At 49.0% G+C, this 21,765-nt stretch overlaps 1 protein-coding gene across 2 annotated transcripts in view; it reads right to left on the bottom strand.

Moving 5' to 3' along the window:
• SNX29 (sorting nexin 29) overlaps window positions 1-21,765 on the bottom strand; it is a 603,019-nt gene that overhangs the window by 108,132 nt on the left and 473,122 nt on the right. For both annotated transcript variants that reach the window (XM_069569984.1, XM_069569985.1), the window contains exon 19: window positions 13,189-13,329. In XM_069569984.1, coding sequence (XP_069426085.1) covers window positions 13,189-13,329 — 141 coding nt within the window. The remainder of the gene's footprint in view (window positions 1-13,188; window positions 13,330-21,765) is intronic.

Raw genomic sequence — 21,765 nt, 5'->3', positions numbered from 1 at the left:
ATTCCTGAGTATAGACCCACAGAAATCAGGGCTGATCTCCACTGGAAGACATCTCGGTACAAGGTCGCTAAGTAAGCGCTACATATAATTGAGCCATCCAAATATCCAGCAACAGTCAAACAACAACAACAACAAAACATTTTGATATACTCATACAATGGAATCTTCCCAACGGAATGTATACAATGCAACTTTCCATGCAATGGAATACTACACAGCAATGAAAAAACAGACTGTTCCTTGCAAGAACATGAATGAACCATACAGATGCGATGCCGAGAGAAAGAAGGCAGACACAGAGGAGGACAGACTCTATCATCCCACTGATGTCAAATTCTAAACCAGGCAAAATGAATCGACGGTACTAGACATCAGGAGAGTGGCGACTCCTGTGCGGAGAGCGACAAGTGGAGGCTGGGAGTTCCACCAACAGTCTACGCTTTGGTCTCTGTGCTGTCAGCATAGCTGTGTTCATTTTGTTAAAATCCATCAAGCAGTACACTTAAGACTGGAGGTACACTATACCTCAGTTTAAAAAACAACAAAAAACCACCACCATAGCAACGAGAGAAATGAAGAGGGAGAGGAAGATGACAGAAGGGAGGAGAGAACCCAGCATGCCTGTTTGACTCATCAGAGGTTACAGAAGAATGGCAACCAAATTAGGGAGGCTTCTCTGTAGACCTATTATTTCAAGCTAGTGTTTGAGGTCCTGGTTTAACAGCTAAGTAGCAGCGCCTCATTGGATCATTACAAAAGCCCTCATCCCAAGTGACCACTGAGACAACCGAGTCACAGGCTGGCCTGAGGTCACGTGGCCAGTGTATGCCAGAAAGGCAAAGAGAGGAAAGGAAAGTCGCTCAGTCCTGTTCGCCTCTTTTCGATCCCATGGACTGTAGCCTGCCAAGCTCTGTCATCCATGGGATTCTCCAGGCAAGAATACTGCAGTGGGTTGCCATTCCTTCTCCAGGGAACCTTCCCCACACAGGGATCAAACCTGGATCTCCCACATCGCGGGCACACACTTTGCCATCTGAGACACCAGGGAATCAGAGACAGGGTCTAATTGCGGCTAATGACACATCAAAGCCCACATCCTTAGCCTCTTGGCCTCTGGAAGTTTAGAAGCCAAATTGCCAAATTGCCAAGCTTCTAAAAATGCCTAAGTGGACTTCCCTGGTGGTTCAGCAGCTAAGACACCATGCTCTCAAGGCAGGGTTCAATTCCTGGTCAGGGAACTAGAGCCTGCATGCTGCAACAAGGACCCAGCGCAGCCAAATAAATAAATATTGAAAGAAATAAAATAAAAGTGCACATGCTGCAGAGAAAGTCAAGGGGAAGCAGGTGGCTCCCTCTGAATACATGAGGAATTCTGACCCCAAAAACCTGGCAATGGGGACAGAACTAAGATGGTGGCAACTTCAGAAACTACAGATGTTTCTCCCTAGTTGCTAAGATGAACCGACATCGCAACACACAGCTCCCTACTGTCAATGGGAACACTTAAGGGGAAGGGAGCAATTATTCTTACTTATTGGAGACGTAAATGAAACTGAGAGGTGCTCTTCTGGGTTGTGATTTTAAGCAGTTGTCCACAAATGTGAGGCAGGGAAAGCAGACATAATGTGGATTAAGCATGTTCAGAAGGTCCTTCAGAGCTGGGAGGGAGATTAAACAGTGACATACAAGTTATTTAACAGCCCTGGAAATATGTGGGGAAACCCTTAATGCCCAGGAGCGAGTCCAGTGTTCTATAATTCACGGCCATTTCCAAACCAATGGGTTCCACACTGTTGCAGCAGAGGCCTCAGCCAAAGCGGCGTGAGGGGGAAGCTGGCTGGTGAACTGGGGGGCCAGGGCCCTGGGGAGTCACAAGGCACAGCTGAAGCAACGTCTCTACAGACCCTCCTGCAAATACTCTCACTGTTGGGTCTACATCCAGAGGGCAGGTAGGGCCTGAGCATCTTTCTAAACGCAATTACCAAAGAGCTTTGAGTGCTGTGGCATGCGGGATCTTCTGCAACACTTACAGCTCTTTGATACATGCTCCCAGAAGATAAATAAAAGAGCTGTTACGTGTTCAGTGATGCAGGGAACAGAGAAAGGGAACTGAAGCCACAGAACACGAGTGTCGGGTATCGATGGAGCTTGAGTTCATTTGTTCATCAAACACGTTTGGACTTCCCTGGTGGTCTAGTGCTTAAGAATCTGCCTGCCAATGCAAGTGACACGGGTTTGATCCCTGGTCTGGAAAGATTCCACGTGCTGTGGGGCAACAGGGCAACTAAGCCCGTGCGCCACAACTACTGAGCCCACGGGCAGCAACTACTGAGGGAGCCACAGCAATGAGAAGCCGCTGCAATGAGATGCCCACACACTGCAGCTAGAGGGTAGCTTCCACTTGCCACAAAGAGGGAAAGCCTGCACGAAGCAATGAAGACTCAGCACAGCCACAAATAAATAAACGTTTAAAAAGAAAACAACATTTAACACAGCACCTACTATGTGCCAGGCACTGAGTGAAATGCTGAGAAGACAGATTCAGCAGGCCTGGTCCTGCTCTCTAATTCCATGGGCTAACAGGGGCAGAGAGAGGACTGTGCATCAGGCAGCCCAGAGGGAGCCTGAAAAAGGAAGTCAGGGGAAAGACAGCTGACACTCTGAGTTCAGGGAAGGCTTCCTGGAGGAGCTGGCACCTGCAAGGTCTGTGACTTGAGACCACCAGGATGGTCCTCCTGGAATCAAACTCTTATACAGGAAATGCAAGGGATGGGAACAAAGTGGTAACTACACCTCTAGCTGAGGCTCTGGACTATTCGTTTATAAAATGATCTTGATCTTTTAAAATTGGATTTTAATTAGATGTTATAGAGCAGTCCCCCCAAGAATCCATATTTCCATACGTAGGCATATATAGTCTAGATCCGAGGCTCAGCACTGTTTCTCTCCCGAGACAATTTTTCTGGCCAGATGAATTTGGCAACTGCTCTCTGGAAAATGTCTTAAGAGGCTCTTCACTGTATTAAAGGAAAACGCAAATGTGTGGTGTATAATGAGCCCAATTTCTTTCTCCTTCTTGTTTAATACATTAAGTACCGGGACTATTTACACAGCAGTTGGCAGGGCGTCAAAAGAGAAACAAGCTTGCGTTTATGGCTTCATTCAGCTGAAGCATCTTTTCTCTCTGGAAAACTGTGAGTTTCCGGGGACACTGTCTGCGTTCCCTGTGTCTCGGTTCTGACTGGGTGATATCTGCATTGCCTTCTGGATCTTTTCCCCACATGAGGGTGCTCCTGGGAGAATCCCCCGAGACGTTGCCTTTCTTCAGGGAAATCTGTGGTACCACGTGACTCCCTGCGGTGCTGGCTCCTGGGTCTGGGTTCGGGGTGGGGGGGTGGTCACTTGGGCTTCTCGACCAGGAGTCACAGGGCCATCAGTACGAACCGGACTTGATCCCTGATGGGAGCCACGGGACCTTGGGTGGGAGGCTTACAGCAGCCGAGCCAGTTTCTTCATCTATAAGACATCCTTTTACAGGGCCTGGCAAGAACCGCAGGATGAGAAAATGACTACAGAGCCTTCAGTATACAAGCCAGGCACAGGATGGCTGGCATTAATATGCACACAAAAGTGAGGGGGCTCTGGACAGACCACCTATGTCAGGCTTGTCCACTGCTTGGGCTCAGAGTCTCACAGTCCTCTACAGGAGAGATGTGCGTGCTTATGTGTCCACTTGCTCCGTCTCACTACCGAGCCATACGTCCCCTTTAACCAGGTGGCACGCAGCGCTTACCATGTGCAGGCACAGCTGTGAGCACTGTAGACATATTACCACCTCAAACCCTCACAACAACACTAGGAAGGAAATGCTGATGCGACCCCTGGTACACAGAAGGGGTAACTGAGACACAGAGAGGTCAGAAAACTTGCCTAAGCACACACGGCTCGTGAGTGAGTGAGAACCTTTATCCTTTTTGTTTTACTCTCAGGGCTGGCAAAGACCTACAGAAGGAACACACACAGACAGGTGGATGAACGGTGCTGCATGCACTTGGGTTTATCAGGGAGGTTTAGAGGCCTGCGGGTCGACTATAAAGGCCCAGCTCCTAGCTCTAAAAATGGCCCCTAAGTGAGGGTGGGTGGTGGGTGAACCTAGATGGTTCAGCAGAAGGGAGAGGCAAGCAAGGGCTCTGGCTTCACCTGCTCCCTGATTTCCATACCAGCGAGGTTAAGAACCTGACTTAAGGGACTTTCCTGGCAGTCTTCCCGTGGTTAAGACTCTGTGCTTCCACTGCAGGGGACCTGGGTTCAACCCCAGGTGGAGGAACTATTAATAGGATCCTGCATGACTCGTGGATGACTGCATGACTGCACGACTTCAATTTCTAAAAAATTAAAAAATAAAGAAACTGACTTAGGAAATCAATGTCAATGTCCACCAACTGAGCAATGGCTAAATAATCTACATTCGCCCGCTCCCCAGCATCCTGCGTGGCAGATCTGTAGTGTGAGGGTGAAGGCGTAGGGCCCTGCAGACTGTCTGCCTGGGCTGACACAGCAGCCCTGATACCCCTGAGCAAGATGACCTTGGGCAAGTCACTATCCCTCCCTGTGTCTCTTGTTTCATTTGCAGAGCGAGGTCATGGTGATGGCTTTCCGCTCCAGGCAAGGAAGGAGGTGTGAGGCAGGCAGAAGAATGTTTCCCTTGAGATGTTGTTGTTCAGTCACTCAGTCATGTCTGACTCTTGGCACCCCTATGGCAGGCCTCTCTGTCCCTCACCATCTCCGAAGTTGGCCCAAGTTCATGTCCATTGCATCGGTGATGCCATCCAGCCACCTCATCCTCTGATGCCCTCTTTTCCCTCTGCCCTCAATCTTTCCCATCATCAGGGACTTTTCTGATGAGTTAGCTGTTCGCATCAGATGACCAAAATACTGGAGTTTTAGCTTCAGCATCAGTCCTTCCAATGAGTATTCAGGGTTGATTTTCCCTTAAGATGGACTGATTTGATCATCTTCCCTGAGATGCTCTCACCCTGATCTCCAGGACCTGGCTACACTACCTCACATAGCAACAGGGACTTTGCAGAGGTGGTGAGGGACCATGAGACGGGGAAATGTTCCTGGGTTACCTGGTTGGACCACAACTAATCTCAAAAGCAGAGAGCCTTCCCCTGGTGTGGTCAGCAGAAAATGCGACTACGGCAAAGTGGTCAGAGAGATGCGGCACTAAAGATGGAGACAGGGGTCACAGGCAAAGGAATGCAAGAAGCCTCTAGAAGCTGCAAAAGGCCAGGAAACCATTCTTCCCTGGAGCCACCAGAAGGAATCAGCGGTGCCCCCACCTTGACTTCAGCCCAGTGAGACCTGGCTCAGACTCCTGACCTCCTGAACTATAAGACAACACACGCATGGTGCTCTCAACTGCCAGGTCTGTGGTATTTGTTAGAAGGCAATCATCAGAGGCTAACACAGAGGGCACAGAGGAAATGGCACACGGACGGGGAGGACCTCCCCACAACTGCCTGCATTCCCACCTGCTCCCTTGTGTGAGACTCATCCCCAGGATGCCTGCCGGCTCTTTGAGCACTTCCCCTCCAACAGAGAGCAACCCTGATTCCCCCTCTTCATTCTTCTCTGAGCTCACTGGGGCCCCACTCCAGTCTGCAGGATTTGCTAGCTCTTCCCCCCACAGGACTGTGAACTTTGTGAAGGCAGAGACCACACTTTGAAACACCCTCGACTCCGCACACCTAGCATGACAGTCCTGACCTTGCGACGTGTTTGCCGAGTGGAAGAATTCACCTCTGTGTTCCTCCAGATGCCTGCTCATCCCTGCTGTTGTCTCCAACCTCTGCTGGGGTCCTGCCATTGGCCCCGGTGGCTGAATTGAAATGTACGCCTCTAGGGAGTTGCAAGGCGTTTTCCATGGCTCAGCGAGTGCCTGTCGGTTCCTCCACAGCACACTGGTGTGTGTGTTTTTAATGAGAATTTTAATGCATAATTTCTCCAACAAGTTGAATTATCTGCGGCTTGGGGGAAAGCGATTTGCCTTGCCTTTGTGCCAAATGAACTCTCAGAGACTGACTCCATTATCCTAAGAAGGAACGACAGGCCCTTAATTCTCATTTGCTCACTGAGCAATAATGGAGATTTTTAGTAGTATCATCAAAATACGTGTCTTACACCTAAGTCCTCGTACCAGTCAAATCCATTTGGACAGAGAGCTCTCAAGCCACGACCGTTGGTCGCTAGGCAGCCAGCTTTCCTGTCTGTAAGGGCCTGCCGGTCTTCTGCCCATCCTCCAAGAAACACTCGGGCAAAAGCAGAATGGGAACAACCTCTGAACATAACCTGAAAGTTACTCTACTCCTTTTTGGAATTCAGATTTTTCTACATTTGTGCCAAGACCCAGTGAAGTAAAGAGAGAAAAAGGGAAACTTTTCCATTTCGTTTCTGTTCATGTAGTCATTCATTCAGGCCATGAGCGTCTCTGGGGTGTTGGGCTCTATTCTAGGAGCTGGAGAGAGCAGTTTTCATGAGCTTCCATTCCAGGGCAGAGAGAAGGATGCTACTCAAAGACACAAAGAAACCATCTCCACTCACAGTATGTGCCGGGAGAGGCTGGGCGAAAATGAAAACAGCGATGGGCTAGAGACTGACTGAGGGGGCGGCAGGGACAAGGATGCTGGGGAAGACGCCTCTCTGAGGAGTGGCGCTGAGCTCAGCCCTCACACGTCGAGGGAGCGGTCCAGGCAGAGACTGGGGGAAAGTCATTCCTGGCAGAGGGAAGGGCGGGTACAGAGGCCAGAGAACAGCAAGGACATGCGCCCACTTGCAGGCAGAAGCTGTAAGGACCAGCATCCGGCCTGCCTGTCCCCTGCCCTGCTACCACAACTGTGGTGAGAGGAGGCTCCGGGAGCCTGGGCCGTGATGCTGCGAGTGGCAGAGCGCCTCGCCAACGACACGTGGCGGACCCTGAGCGTGAGCCTGGGTTGTTCTGGGCTGCCAAGATCACGGTGCTGTTTGTTACCTCAGTCGAACCTTAAGAAACTGTGGAAAACTCTTAAAGAGACAGGAACAGTAGATCATCTTACCTGTCTCCTGAGAAACGTGTATGCCGGCCAAGAAGCAAAAGTCAGAACCTTATATGGAACAACTGACTGGTTCAAAATTGGGGAAGGAGTACAAGAAGGCTGTTTATTTAATTTATATACAGAGCACATTATGTGAAATTCTGGGCTGGATGAGCTACAAACTGGAATCAAGACTGCTGGGAGAAATATCAACAACCTCAGATATGCAGACGATACCACTCTAATGGCAGAAAGTGAAGAGGAACTAAAGAGCCTCCTGATAAGGGTAAAAGAGGAGGGTGAAAAGGCCGACTTAAAAACACTAAGATCATGGCATCTGGTCCCATCACTTCAAGGCAAACAGAAAGGGAAAAGGTGGAAGCAGTGACAGAGTTCCTCTTCCTGGGCTCCAAGATCACTGCAGCCGGTGACTGCAGCCATGAAATCAGAAGATGATGGCTTCTTGGCAGGAAAGCTAAGACAAACCTAGACATTGTATTAAAAAGAAAGACATCACTTTGCTGACAAAGGTCCACGTGCTCAAGGTCTTTATAGTCGAGAGTTAGACCATAAAGAAGGCTGAGTGCTAAAGAATTGATGCTTTTGAATTGTGGTGCTGGAGAAGACTCTTGAGAGTCCCTTGGACTGCAAGGAGATCAAACCAGTCAACCCTAAAGGAAATAAACCCTGAATACTCGTTGGAAGACTGATGCTGAAGCTGAAGCTTCAATACTTTGGCTACCTGATGTGAAGAGCCGACTCACTGGAAAAGATTCTGATGCCAGGGAAGACTGAAGATGGAAGAAGAGGAGGCTGACAAAGGATGAGATGGTTGGATGGCATCATTGATTCAATGGACATGAACTTGAGCAAACTCTGGGAGATGGTGAGGGACAGGGAGGCCTGGCGAGCAGCAGTCCACAGGCTTGCAGAGAGTCAGACACGACTGAGTGACTGAACAACAACAACAACCCAAGCCCATCCTGAATGATACAGTCCCATGCCTAAGATATTAATAATTAGTAAGTAACTTCAGGGGCTTCCCTGGTAACTCAGCTGGCAAAGAATCTGCCTGCAGTGCAAGAGACCCCGGTTTGATTCCTGGGTTGGGAAGATCTGCTGGAGAAGGGATAGGCTACCAACTCCAGTATTCTTGGGTTTCCCTGGTGGCTCAGCTGGTAAAGAATCCTCCTGCAATGCAGGAGACCTGGGTTCGATCCCTGGGTGGGGAATATCCCCTGGAGAAAGGAATGGCTACCCACTCCAGTATTTTAATAAACAGACAATGAGATGGTTAGATGGCAGCATTGACTCAATGGACATGAGTTTGAGCAAACTCTGAGAGATAGTGAAGGACAGGGAGGCCTGGCGTGTGGCAGTCCATGGGACTGCAGAGTCAGACACAACTTACCGACTGAACAACAACTTTAACATGGGCTTCCCTGGTGCTCAGCGGAAAAGAATCTGACTGTAATGCAGGAAACCGCCTTCAGTACAGGAGACGCAGGTTTGATCCCTGGGTTGGGAAGATCCCCCAGAGGAGGGCATGGCAACCCACATCAGTATTCTTGCCTGAAGAATCCCATGGACAGAGGAACCTGGTGGGCCACAGTCCATGAAGTCACAAGAGTTGGACACGACTTAGCAACTAAACCATCACTACCAACTTTAACACACAACTATTGTGGCCTGACTTGGCTACGAAGGAATACATATTTCATTGACTCTGAAAACTATTTTAATGCGATAGGCTGGATTGGTACATGAAGGCATGACTATATCTCCATCGAGTGCACTGGGCTCCCTGCGCATTTATAACTAAACACATATACAGCACATTGCGGTAAAAGAAATGCATTGGTAAAGACAAATCTTGCATCCAGAAACTATAAAATGTGTAAACTTAATTGATTTTTTAAAAGTTCAAACTGGGGTTAAGATGACATTTTACTTCTAGGGAAACAGAAATTCAGGCTAGAAAGGTACTCATCTGATGAATTTTAAAAGGCTACAATGTGTTTAACACATCCTTGAATACTGTCCAGGACTGTGGATTCTACAGTGAATCATTTAACGGGTCTAAGGCTTACAGCAACAAGGTGCATGTAACTCAACCCACCTGGAGATGTGTGTCTGCATATTAATACATGCCTTAATGGTCCGGGAAGGCAAGTGTTCCATATTAATACATGGTTCAATGGTCCAGGCAGGCTAGTGTTCCACTGGTGAAGTGACCCAATCAAAGAAAAGGCTTTGGTGGGGTACATTTTTCTGGCTCAATTGAGAATCAAGCTCTCTAGAAACTCTGTCCACAGGGTATCAAAGCAGTTATTAGACTCAGGTGTAGCCAATGAAAACCTGGTCTTATAAGAAGAGCTCATCACCGGCTTCTGTTGGGCATTGAGGTCCTGAATCCTGATTCATTCTGCTCTTGAAAATCAGACAGATCCTCAGATCAGATGGGGATTGGGGCGCCGGGGGGGGGGGGGGCGCGGCGGCACAGACTAGAGGGAGTTAAACTAGAGTCAGAACCTGACCAGGGCTTCTCAGGTGGGCTCAGTGTTAAAAATCTGCCCACCAATGCAGGAGACGGAGGTTTGACCCCTGCATCAAGAAGATCTCCTGGAGAAGGAAATGGCAACCCATTCTGGTATTCTTGCCTGGAGAATTCCGAGGACAGAGGAGCCTGGCGGGCTTCAGTCCATGGGGTCGCAAAGAGTCAGACACGCCTGAGCACTCGTGCTTGCAGAACCCAACCAGCCAATTAAAAGCTAAAGGGCCACACAGACTAGACAAGCAGCCAAGGCCCTGAGCTGTGAGTTTCTTAAGCAAGACTGGGAACTGTCAGATCCACTCCTAACCGTGGGGAACAGAACCGATGATCTGGTGAAGAACCAGCCAGTGCGTGTGTATAAGCCAGTCATCACTGGGTCAGGCCCATCCAGAGGGTACCTTTATTCCAAGCTCATTTATTTGCAAACAGGGTTGCCCTGGGTACCCTGCTGATAGATTTCACAGGCACAACGCCCACTGCTGGTGAAGGTCAGGCCCAGATTGACAGGGATGGGAGACCAGAGCACGGATGCAGGTGGCCCACTCAGAGGGGAAACTCTCTCACCAGCTGTGCTGACACAGGAGACGCAGGATTGCTCACGCTCTGTCTACAGTCACGTGACTCCAGAAGGCTCCTCCGACTCCTCAGGGCTGCATTTCCTCTCACTAATCCTGAGCCTGGCACACCAGCACACTGAGGACTGGTGGCGTTCTGGATGGCTCTGTCTTGTCTTAAATAAGTTCTGTGCAACCATAAGGCTTGAGGAGAGATGAAGTGGGAGAGAGGGTCCCTTGGAGCTGCAGAGAAGAATTCAGCAAGTGGGGCCCCAAAGATGTCCCTCCTCATCCTCATCCCAGAGTCCAAGGGCATCTCACCTTACACAGCGAAAGGGGCTTTGCAGAACGTGAGAGGAGACGATCATAGATTTTGGGGGGTGGGCGGGGACTGTGATCACAGGGGTCCTTATTAGAGGAAGAGGAGTCAGAGAAGGAGATCTATGCTAACAGAAGCAGAGACACCAGAGCGATGAGATTGTGGCCTTGAAGACAGACGGGGGCCACAAGCTAAGGGACATGGGGGCCTCTGGAAGCTGCAAACGGCAAGAAGTGGCCTCTCCTCTAGAGCCTCCACCCATGCCAGAATCATAGCCCATTGAGGCTGGCTATAGATAATTAACTGCAATTGTTTTAGGCCACTAAACGTGTGGGAAACGGTTACAGCAGCCATGTGCATGCGTGAGTGCTCACTCAGTCATGCCCAGCTCTTGTGGCTCCCGAGGACTGCAGCCCACCAGGCTCCTCTGTCCACGGGATTTCCCAGGCAAGAACACTGGAGTGGGTTGCCATTTCTTCCTCCAGGGACTCTTCCGGACCCAGGGATTGAACCTGCATCTCCTGCATTGGCAGGCAGGTTCTTCACCACTGCGCCACCGGGGAAGCCCCCTTACAGCAGGAAGTGAAAACACAGTGGAAGACAGACATGCCCCCGGTCCAGCCTTGTGCTAATTCCCTCAGTGAGACGCAGACAGGCCACGTTCCCTGCAGGTGTCATGCAAGGGCTGCGCCAGGGTAATGCTCTCTGCAGATGAGAACATCTTACAGTGATAATACGTTGGTTACATAGGATTTCATTTTATGACACTTAAAGATACTCTGGATGGGTCCCAAGATTTGTATGAGCCTGCAAGTCATGAGATTAAATCAGTAATATAGTCCCCACCCCCATTTTCATAAGAAGTATTTTACTCCTTGCTGTGAACAACTGTAGAATTTCTCAGTCTTCTGTTTTTTATGGGCTCAACTCTATTTTTCTTCAACAGAAGAAAAGGAACAACAGATTTATTCTGGGTCTGAGACAAACCTGCTTTATAACTCTTTAAATTATGTTCCAGCAGACCCTGATGTCGGAGAAGGCAATGGCAACCCACTCCAGTGTTCTTGCCTGGAGAATCCCAGGACGGGAGCCTGACGGGCTGCCGTCTATGGGGTCACGCAGAGTTGGACATGACTGATGCGACGCAGCAGCAGACCCTGATGTGATCAGACTTCTAATCTGGTTTAAAAGCGGAAACCTCTGAACATACAAACACAACGGTCAGTAAGTTTTCTCTATGGAACTGGTGAGTGTGGGGAGTGGGTTACGGAAACTCTTGCTCTGGTTTTTCTATGAGAAAGACCATAGGATTTGCTAGGAAATTCAAGGCCAGTGGGACCTGCACAGGCTTCATCCATGTGACAGCGCTGAGGTTCCCACACTACCTATGGGTCAGCACCACCCAGAGAGCTTGTTAACCCCCTCCTCCCTGTGGGGTCCCGGCCCCAGAACCTGTCTTCCAGGAGGTGCAGGGCAGAGCCTGAGAACCTGCATTTCTCACAAGCTCCAGGTGAGGTTGATGCTGTGGATCAGGGGCCACACTCTGAAAACCAACTCCCACCCAAGGCCCAGTTTCTCCCAGGTCCTAAGAAGAGTCCATGTTATCTCATCTGATTCAACCGCCCCTGCCAAGCTAGTTCATACGGTACAATTGATGAAGTGTCTCTGTCTCCTACTTGGCTGGAAGCCAGGGGCTCTCTGGCTTGTCTGCATCCTGGGGTCACTTGAAACCCCTCCACGCACAGGCCTTACTCCAAGCCAGTCAGCCCAGGATAGGGGGTGGGGGGTGGGCAGGCCGCAGAGTTTGGAAAGCTTCCCGAGTGATCCAAAGCCCAGCCAAGATGGAGAATGGCTGCAAATGTGATGGATGACAAAAATGATGCCAACCGGCTGAAGCAGACAACACAGCGGGGCCCTATGCCAAGCTCGGCTGTCATCTTTGGGGCCACTTACAGTGTGACACTGACTGGTGCTCAGTAATGCCGGCTGGATGAATGCATGGATGCTAGCTGACCAGAGAGGAGGGCTAGTGCCTCCTTTCTCCAGGGCACAAGGATGAACACTCAGAAACACACTAGTTAATTGTCAGTGACCAACCCTCATGAGGCAGCAATCCTGTAATAAAACAAGCTCTTCTGAGAAAGCCTTACCTGGGAAATAACCCCATACTCTTAAGTCCAAATAAATATTAGGACAACCATGGATGAAAACCAGAAGACTGTTTTTTGGTTTTTTTTTGGTCCAGAACAGGAGCTGGCAAACTATGTCCCATAGGCCAGATCCAGCTGCCACCTCTTCTAATAAATCAAGTTTTCCTGGCACACAGGGATGCTCACGGGCACACATACTGTCTGCGGCTGCTGCCATGAGGGCAGCGCTGGGTATTTTGGCTGAAGTGATAGGGGCTGCAGAGCCAAGACACTTACTCTCTGGCCTTTTAGCAGAACAGGTATGGCAGCCCCACTCCAGAGAGGTCAGAGGCTGGACACGCAGACAAGACGTAACTCGACTGTCTTTTGGGGGATGAATGGTGGGTGGCTGTTTACTTCGTTCCCATCTTTTTTCTTGTATCAGCCAACTTTTTGAGTTACATAGGGGAGCCCAGATGTTTAAATCGCCGGCAGAAGGAGAGGACAGAGGCACCAGTCGGAGAGCTGCCCAGCCCACAGCAGTGGTGCCACCTACCTTGTTTCCAATGGCCTTCTTGGGCGGGAAGCTGAAGGCCCTCACTTGAGGGTATTTGTTCTGTAACTTGTGGTGCAAAGTCCTGAACTCCGCGTACCGCCGGTAGACGTTCCACTCGTCGTCTTTTATCCGGATGTAGACCTTTGGAGAAAACGGAAAGAGAGAGAAAATATCAAGTCCCTTGAAACTCTCACTCCACCCCGGATGCTTCCACGTCCTGGCTGTTGTACACAGTGCAGCAATGAACACCGGGGGTCATGTGTCTTTTAGAATTGTGGTTTTCTCACAGTACATGCCCAGCAGTGGGGTTGCTGGGTATACGGTAGGTGTATTCCTAGGTTTTTCAGGAATCTCAGATAAAGGAGATGTACATCTCCTCTATACAATGGAATACGACTCAGCCATAAAAAATGAATTTAAGTCAGTTCTAGTGAGGTGGATGAACCTAGCTAGAGCCCATTATACAGAGTGAAAGAAGTCAGAAAGAGAAAAACAAATATTGTATATTAATGCATATGTGTGGAATCTAGAAAAACGATGTTGATGAACCTATATACTATCATGTGTAAAATGGACAACTGATGAGAAGCTGCTGTACAGCACAGGGAGCCCAGCCGGTGCTCTGTGATGAGCTAGAGGGGTGGGACGGGGGTGGGAGAGGGGCTCGAGGTGGAGGGGATATATGTATCATTACAGCTGATTTGCATCGTTGTATGGCAGAAACCAATGCAACATTGTAAAAATTAAAAAAATTTTAAAGTGAAAAAAATTCTCATTACAAAGGGAGTGGGGCTCTGGCAACACCTCCTCACACTCCAGGAAAACCAGCTCTGTGACAACAGGGCCACGTCTGCCCCCGGGTCACTGGAGGCCCAGTGCTGGGCGTGGAGGAGGGACTCGGTGTACCATGTGCATAAATGGGTACAGGAGAGAATGGCACCATCTGGCAGGCCGTGCACTGATGAACATCAGTTCCCAGTATCAGCGGAGACCGACAGCCCAATTCATCTCAGAGACGCATTTTCCATGCTTTTGTCACAGGCGTGCTGTGACAGTGACAGATGGCGGTGGAGAGGCCATTCATCCTCGCTGGCCTGCGTGTCTTCATCTGTTAATGGAGCTGACTAACAGCACCTCCTCCCAAGGTGGTGGGGAGAACCGTCAGGCTTATAAGCTGTGCAGCTGTGCCTGGATCACACAGACCAGCACGCCGGTGGGGAGGGGCCAGGGCCAGGGGGTGGGGTGGGGTGGGGTGGGGGGCGGGGTTTGAAATCAATCCCAGGAAGGAGGAGGGAGGGAGGGGGCAAGAGCTGAGATCAGTACAACTGGATGGAAGGTCACATCAGGATGGGATACACACACCTGGGGCATGAAACTTCTCCATTTTAATCAAGATGTGATCCGCAAGGTAACATTCAAGGGGTATAAAATGTAAGGGCTATTTCACCAGCTTTTTTTTTTTTTTACATGCCCTCACACCTTCCAGGGACACACAGCAACTACGTCAGAAAGCAAAACAGAGAAGTGGGAGAGAGCTCAAAGAATTTTTTTAAAAATTATATGAGTTAATAAGAACAGCCCAGGGCTTTTCTGGTGGCTCAGTGGTAAAGGATCCTCCGGCCAAAGCAGGAAGCATGGGTTTGATCCCTGGCCAGGGAGGATCCCGTGTGCTGTGGAGCAACTAAGCCTGTGGGCCACAGCGACTGAAGCCCTAGAGCCCATGCTCCACAGCAAGAGAAGCCACCGCAGTGAGAAGTCTGTGCACCGCAATGAAGACCTGCCGCAGCCAAAAATAAATAAAATTAGAAACAAAAAAAAAGAAAAGAGCAGCCCAGAGGGTGAAGTCTCCACTGATAAATAGCTATTGTAATCTGCGGTCAGCGAATGTCAGTACATGTCTTAAAACCTCTTTCACCATAAAAGCAGGCATCTCTACTGTGACTGATAAATTCTGCCTCTTTCTAAAGAGTACCCTGCATCCCCAAATGCAGATCTCATATATCTGAGCTCTGGGAAGGTGACCACCAATATTCTGGTGAACGAGGTGAAGGAGGGAGAATTTAAACCCAAAGAATGCCAATCAATGGATGGAAGTTTCCAGTGGACTTGGATGGAGAAATGGAGGCCTATCGAGTCTGATAGAAGCCCCCAAGTGAAGAGACACCGTAAATATCCTGGATGACAGATATCAAGTGATCTCAAGCGACTTGAGGGATGAGTCTAACACAACAGGATGAAACTTAAAAAGATCAGTGCCAGACTTTGCAGTACAACCCCAAAAGCCAGCACTGTAAGATAAGATGGGGGAGATACGGTACAGCAATGGCCTGTGGGATAAAGACTCACGAGTTTTAGTAAATTCAAGTTAAGTGAATACCATGAAAGGGTCACCAAAAAAAGGCCTATGTATTATTTGCTCAGCCGTGTCTGATTCTCTGCGACCCCCTGGACTGTAGCCTGCCATGAGATCCTCTGTCCATGAGATTTCCTAGGCAACAATACTGGAGTGGGTTGCCATTTCCTTCTCCAACTATTTAGATCTCATTAAAAGGTATCTGATATATTTTAAATAAAAGGAGTTGACGAGTCTTGCTTTATTCTAAATTGACCACACCAACTTTGTTAGGTTTTGGCTGCTGCCTGTTAAAAGATGAACTGAAATAGGTTCAGAAATGCCCATAAAACTTGCTACTCAAAATGTGATCCGCAAACCAGGAGCTTCAGCATCATGTGGTAAGGTGGCACAAACGCAACATCTCAGGCTCCACCCAAGATGTACTGACTCAGAATCTGTGTCTTAACCAGAACCCCAACTAGTTCACACACACTTTAAAAGTTTAGAAGCACAGGTCCTCAGAGATGATCTGCAACCAAATTATCAGAAGGAAGAAGGAAGACATGGAGGATGATAAACTGAGCCTCAAAGATGGAGGAGGTAGGGATCTCTGAAGACTGCAATGAGGAAAAGGAAAGACCAAGATGATGTGTTCTGGATGATTCCAGGAGGCAAACTTCCAGCAGACAGAAACTAGAGAAAGACAAATTTCATTCGGGAGGCACTTTATGGCAGCCAAAGTTGCCTAAAGAGGAAATGATATGTCTCAAGAGCTTTTTTGGCACTAGGTGCCCATGCAGTGATACAACAGACAGACAGACGGTTATCACAATTATGCCAGGATTCGCTTTGTAACAGTGAAGGATAATTAGACCCCAGAAGCATCTGGAAAGGCTTGGCTAGCTGTGGAACAGAGACTTCAGGAATTAAGTCTCCACGGACTGAGACAAGATGGGTCAGTCGGCAAGTAAACCCAGGAGCTCACAGGACTTTAATGCGGCACTTGTAGGGCATTCTTTGGGCCCTCCCAAGTCACAGCAAATGCGAGCTGCCTAATCAGTATCCATTTCTGGGGAGAGCAAAGAGTTCAGAAAAAAAAAAAAATATTAACTACATTTTCCAGTGCTCCTGGCAGACTCATTGGAAAAGACCCTGATGCTGGGAAAGATGCAAGCAGAGAATTAGGCAACAGCGAATGAGATGGTTGTATGGCATCGCTGACTCAATGGACATGAATCTGAGCAGACTCAGGGAGATAGCAAAGGACAGGGAAGCCTCATGTGTGGCAGTTCATGGAGTTGCAAAGAGTTGGACATGGCTTAGCAACTGAACAATGAGATGAAAGAAAGCTCTTAGGAGAGATCTGACCCAGCTGATAAGTGCCTTTTTACTCTTCTCCCTGTCTTCTTCTTTCTCACAGATGTGAAGACTGGCGCTCCAGCAGTCATTTTATGATCATGAGGTGATCAGGAGAATGGATATGAAAAGTGGAAGGACCTTGGGTCTCTGATGAAATTATGGGGCAACCACACCAAATACTAGATGATCTATTCAAAACTTAAAAAAAAAAAAAAGAGAGAGAGAGAGAAATATTCACCTCTAAACTGTTCAAGCTAATGTTCTAGAGGTCTACAGACTCATGGCTGAATGCCCTTCTTCTCTGATTCATCTTGAATGGACTGTATCTACTTGTACTGTATTTTTACACAAGTGCAAATATCCCCTTAAGAGTGGCAAATTTAACTATTATCTGATCATCAAGTACAAAACAAATTATCTAGGTCAGGGGAGGTAAACTGTGGCCCTGTGGGTCAAATCCAGCCACATCTATTTGCTTGCTGTTGTTCAGTCACTAAGCTGTGTCTGACCCTTAGTGAGCCCACAGACTGCAGCATGCCAGGCTTCCCTGTCCTCCACTGTCTCCTGGAGTTTGCTCAAATTTCACGTTCACTGAGTTGGTGATGCCATTTGTTTACCTATTGTTTATAGCTGCTTACAATGGCAGAGTTGAGTGGCTGTAACGAAGACCACATGGCCTGCAAAGCTGAAAATATTTACTCTGCATGCACGCATGCTAAGTCACTCAGTCGTGTCCGACTCTTTGTGACCCCGTGAATTGCAGCACGCCAGGCCTCCCTGTCCATCACCAAGACACTTCAGTCATGTCCAATTCGGTGTGGCCCTATGGACTCTGCCAGGCTCCTCTGTCCATGGGATTCTCCAGGCAAGGATACTGGAGTGGGTTGCTGTGCCTTCCTCCAGGGGATCTTCCTAACCCAGGGATCAAACCCAAGTCTCTTACATCTAAATTGGAAGGTGGGTTCTTTACCACCAGCACCGTCTGGAAAGCCATTTACTTTCCAAAAGTAAATGGTCCTTTACAAAAAAACTTCTCTGGTCCCTGATTTAAATACTCAGAAAGTCCTCATTATTGTTGTTTTTCAACAAACATATCCAAATTTAGTGCAGAGAAGGGCAGTGCTTTCGAATAATCACCAGCCTTGGGGTAGACCACACAGAAACCATCTGAGACCCAGGAATTCCTAGCGTTCCAAAGCCTTCCGGTGATTCCGATGAGTGGGAGATGTTAGAGTCAGACTGTGCCCCTCCCCCAAAATGCACATATGGAAATCCAAACCACCAATGCAGTTAGGTCATGAGGGTGGGGCCCTCATGAACAGGATTAGTGCCCTTACAAAAGAGACCCCAGAGCTGCCTCATGCCTTCCTTATGCAAAGACAGTGAGGAGGGAGCTGTGTGGAGCCTTGATTTTGGACTTCCCAGCCTTTAGACTGTGGGGAAGAGTTCACTGTTGAAAGCAGCCCGTCTATAGTTGTTACAGCAGCCGAAGGGGACCATGAGCACCCTAAGTGGACTAAGACAATGGGCAATTAGGGGAACCTCTAATGGAAAGCACAGACTCTCCCTCCTCTCTGACAACGTGTTTGCTCATCTATAAAATGGAGCTGAGACCTTACTGACAGAGCCTGTTCCCAAGGCAGTTCGGAGAGTGTTTAGGTATAGAAGCCATCCAGCTATGCCTGGCTTCACGGAGACCAGCACACGCAGTGGGTGGAGACTGATCTGGGGAAGGAGGGAGAGACCAGAGTTGAGATCGACCCAGCTGGATGGAAAGTCACATCCAGGTGGGATAAGCATAACTGGGGCGTAAAACTTCTTTAAACAAGAGAACACTCTGGGGGCACAACACACGAGGGCTGTTTCATCAGCATTTACAGGCCCTCACAGCTCCCAGGGACACTCAGCAACTGCATCGTGAGGGAAGACAGAGGCAGAGAGATCAATGCATTTTTAAAAATTACATGAGTTAAGAACAGCCCAGAGAGTAAAGCCTCCAATGATAAATAGCTCTTATAATCTGCAATCACTGAATGTCAATATACATCTTAAAAACCTCTCACATAACGATAAAAATTGGCAACTCTAATGTGCGCTATAAATTACAATTCTGCACTTCTCATAACACATTCAAGAGCCAAATGCTTCACTCTGTGGAAGCGCTGAGTCCTTTCTGCCTCTCCAACGGACCCTTCGTGGGCTTCCTCGTGGGCACTTCCTCTCCTGCCCGTGCTCCCCAGGACCCTCCTCGCCCTGACACAGGCGTCCACTCCCACGTCTGCACGTTTCACTTTTAGGTCAACGGCTCTCAAGTCGTTATCTCTAGTCTGGATCTCTGACGTGAACTCTGGACTCAGGCTTGAGAAAGCTCTTTTTGTTTACATCTACACTCAGGATCTCTACCTCACTCTCTCGGCGAATGGACCGCAGAGTTGCATGAGTCAGAAATCTGGGCATCAGCATTGACCAGTGCTGTCTGTTACCCCCATGTCCAAGTACTGAGCAGCAGGGACTGCCAAGCCCATCCCAGAGGCAGCCCCGCTCCTGTGGGACCGTGACAACAGGCTTCAGGCGCTCCTTCAGCCTCCCATGTTTCCCCATTCATTTTCCCTTCCCCTGTTCAAACTCCTTCAGCGGCTGCCCGAGAAGGATGCTCATGCCAGAGACTAGGTTCTGGGGCAGGTTCATCGAGCAGGGAAGGCTCCTGCATCATTACAACCATTTCACTTCAGGCTCTATCACTCGCTTTGGCAAACCAGGATCATGCCGACCTGCCTGCCTTTTCTTTAAAATTCTTTCACCTCTTAAATTCTTAAAAATGTCTTAACAACCAGGATGGTGTTGATTTGCTCGCATTCTTTAAAACCTTCTTAAAAACGTTCAGATGAGAACAAACATCCTGCTCTAGAAACAGCATCATCCCTTGGCCTTCCACGCTCAGAGTGTTACCCCCTGCTCTGGGGGATAGCAGGCATTCAAGAACTCAGAGCTTTGGAACAGCAGCATTAGAAAGGACCTCAGAAACCACTAGTTCAGGAACCTCCCTGGCGGTCCAATGCAGAAGACGCAGGTTTGATCCCTGGTTGGGGAACTAGAAGTCGACGGGCTTCTAGGCCTGTGAACTGAGATCACTGAGCCTGTGCACTCTAGAGCCGGCACGCCACAACCAGAGAGCCTTCAAGCCACAGCTAAGACCCAGTGCAGCCACCAAACAATCACCAACCAAAACATTTTGTTTTTCAAAAAAGAAACCGTTAGTTCAATCCTTCCTTTCTGTGACAAATACTCCCTGCTCATTTCATATCCTCCTTGATGTCTGGCTCTGGGGGCCCATGGCTTGGGGAAAGCCACCCGGATTGACAATCTGAATCAGCAACGTCGGAGAGAGGGAAGGTCACGGGCATGATGGCTGGGGCAGGGAGGGAAGCAAGTTTCTGGTGGTGGAGAATGGGGGCTCTGACATCACAGCAGTGTCACCCGTAGGCAGACCCGACGCACGGAGGCAGTTAAGCGCGGAGACACTGCAGCCACATTCTGGGGTCAGAGCCCGGCTCTGCCTCGCACCCTGAGAAAGCCACCTCACTTCTCTGGGCCTCTGCTTCCTCCTTTGGGAAATGAGGGTATTACCTCCCTTGCTGGGTCTTGGGAGGAGTAAATGAGTTCACACGTGTAACAGGCTTAGAATAGGGCCTGGTAGATAGAAGATGCCATTTAAGTGTTTGATAAAGAAACAATTAAAAATGTAACATAAGGACTTCCCCTGTGTCCAGTAGTTAAGAATCCACCTGCCAATGCAGCGGACACTGGTTCAATCCCTAGGCAGGGAACTCAGCTCCGACATGCCTCAGGGCAACTAAGCCCGTGCACCACCACTAACAGAGCCCGTTTTGGAGGCTGCAGGCTGCCAGCTACTGAGCCAGCGCTCTAGAGCCTCTGTTCTGCAGCAAAAGAAGCCACTGCAATGAGAAGCCTTCGCACCACTAGAGTAACCCCAGCTCCCCTCAACGAGAGAAAGCCCACACGCCACAACAAAGACCCAGCACAGCCAAAAATAAAATGCATAAATAAATAACATTAAAAAAAATGCAACTCGTTGGTGAGGCTGCCACTGGGGATTTACAAAGGTGTGGATTTTGTAAGTCTCTGATCTTGGTAATCAGCTTTAATATTTATCCCCTCCAATGGTTTGGCTGATGGGAACTGGGCTCTACCAGGACATGGGGGTGGTCACAGCTGGCTCATGGACTGCAGGGGGAAATCCCAGATCAGACCTCGACCACCAGTCAGTTATGTGATGTTAGGCGAACTGCTTCTGAATCTGTTTACTCACTTGAGTAATGGGTATAATTGGCGGGGAGTGGGGAACGTGCCTGAAAGTGTTTATACAAATGCCATGAGGGTTACCTGCTGCTGCTATTCTTATTATTGTTGTTATCACCATAATCATCAAAAGCATGAAATTCTGCAAACGGGAAGAAGCACTGCCACTGAAGTCACCCCTGTCTTAGCTCTACGGTCTCCACCCTAGGAGCTCTGCTCAGTAAAGAACAAGTATACGGATTACTGCTGAGCCTTAGACTGACAGTTCAGAACAAATCATGCTGGGGTCATTAAAAACTTCAAGTAAAAACATGAATTCTCATGCCTCTCCCCTAAAAAGCTCCCTAAACATGACTCCCAAAACACATTATTTCTCCAGAGTTTGTAAAAGCAGCTCTGTCCCTGAGACTGGATGGGGTGGTCCTTGGGCCACTGTGTGCGCTCCTGGGAGCAGCCCCGCTTCTTCCAGGTCTCGCTTCCTCCTGCATGAAATGCAGGAGCTGAACTAGAGGGCCTCTAGGTCCCTTCACGGACCCCTCGGGGGCCTCTGTGTCCTTAGGTCA

The sequence above is a fragment of the Ovis canadensis genome, chromosome 24 (assembly GCF_042477335.2).
Source record: "Ovis canadensis isolate MfBH-ARS-UI-01 breed Bighorn chromosome 24, ARS-UI_OviCan_v2, whole genome shotgun sequence".
In the NCBI taxonomy this organism is placed as follows: domain Eukaryota; kingdom Metazoa; phylum Chordata; class Mammalia; order Artiodactyla; family Bovidae; genus Ovis; species Ovis canadensis.
Note: the sequence above shows the minus strand (reverse complement) of the source record. Positions and strands in the feature narration are given on the sequence as shown.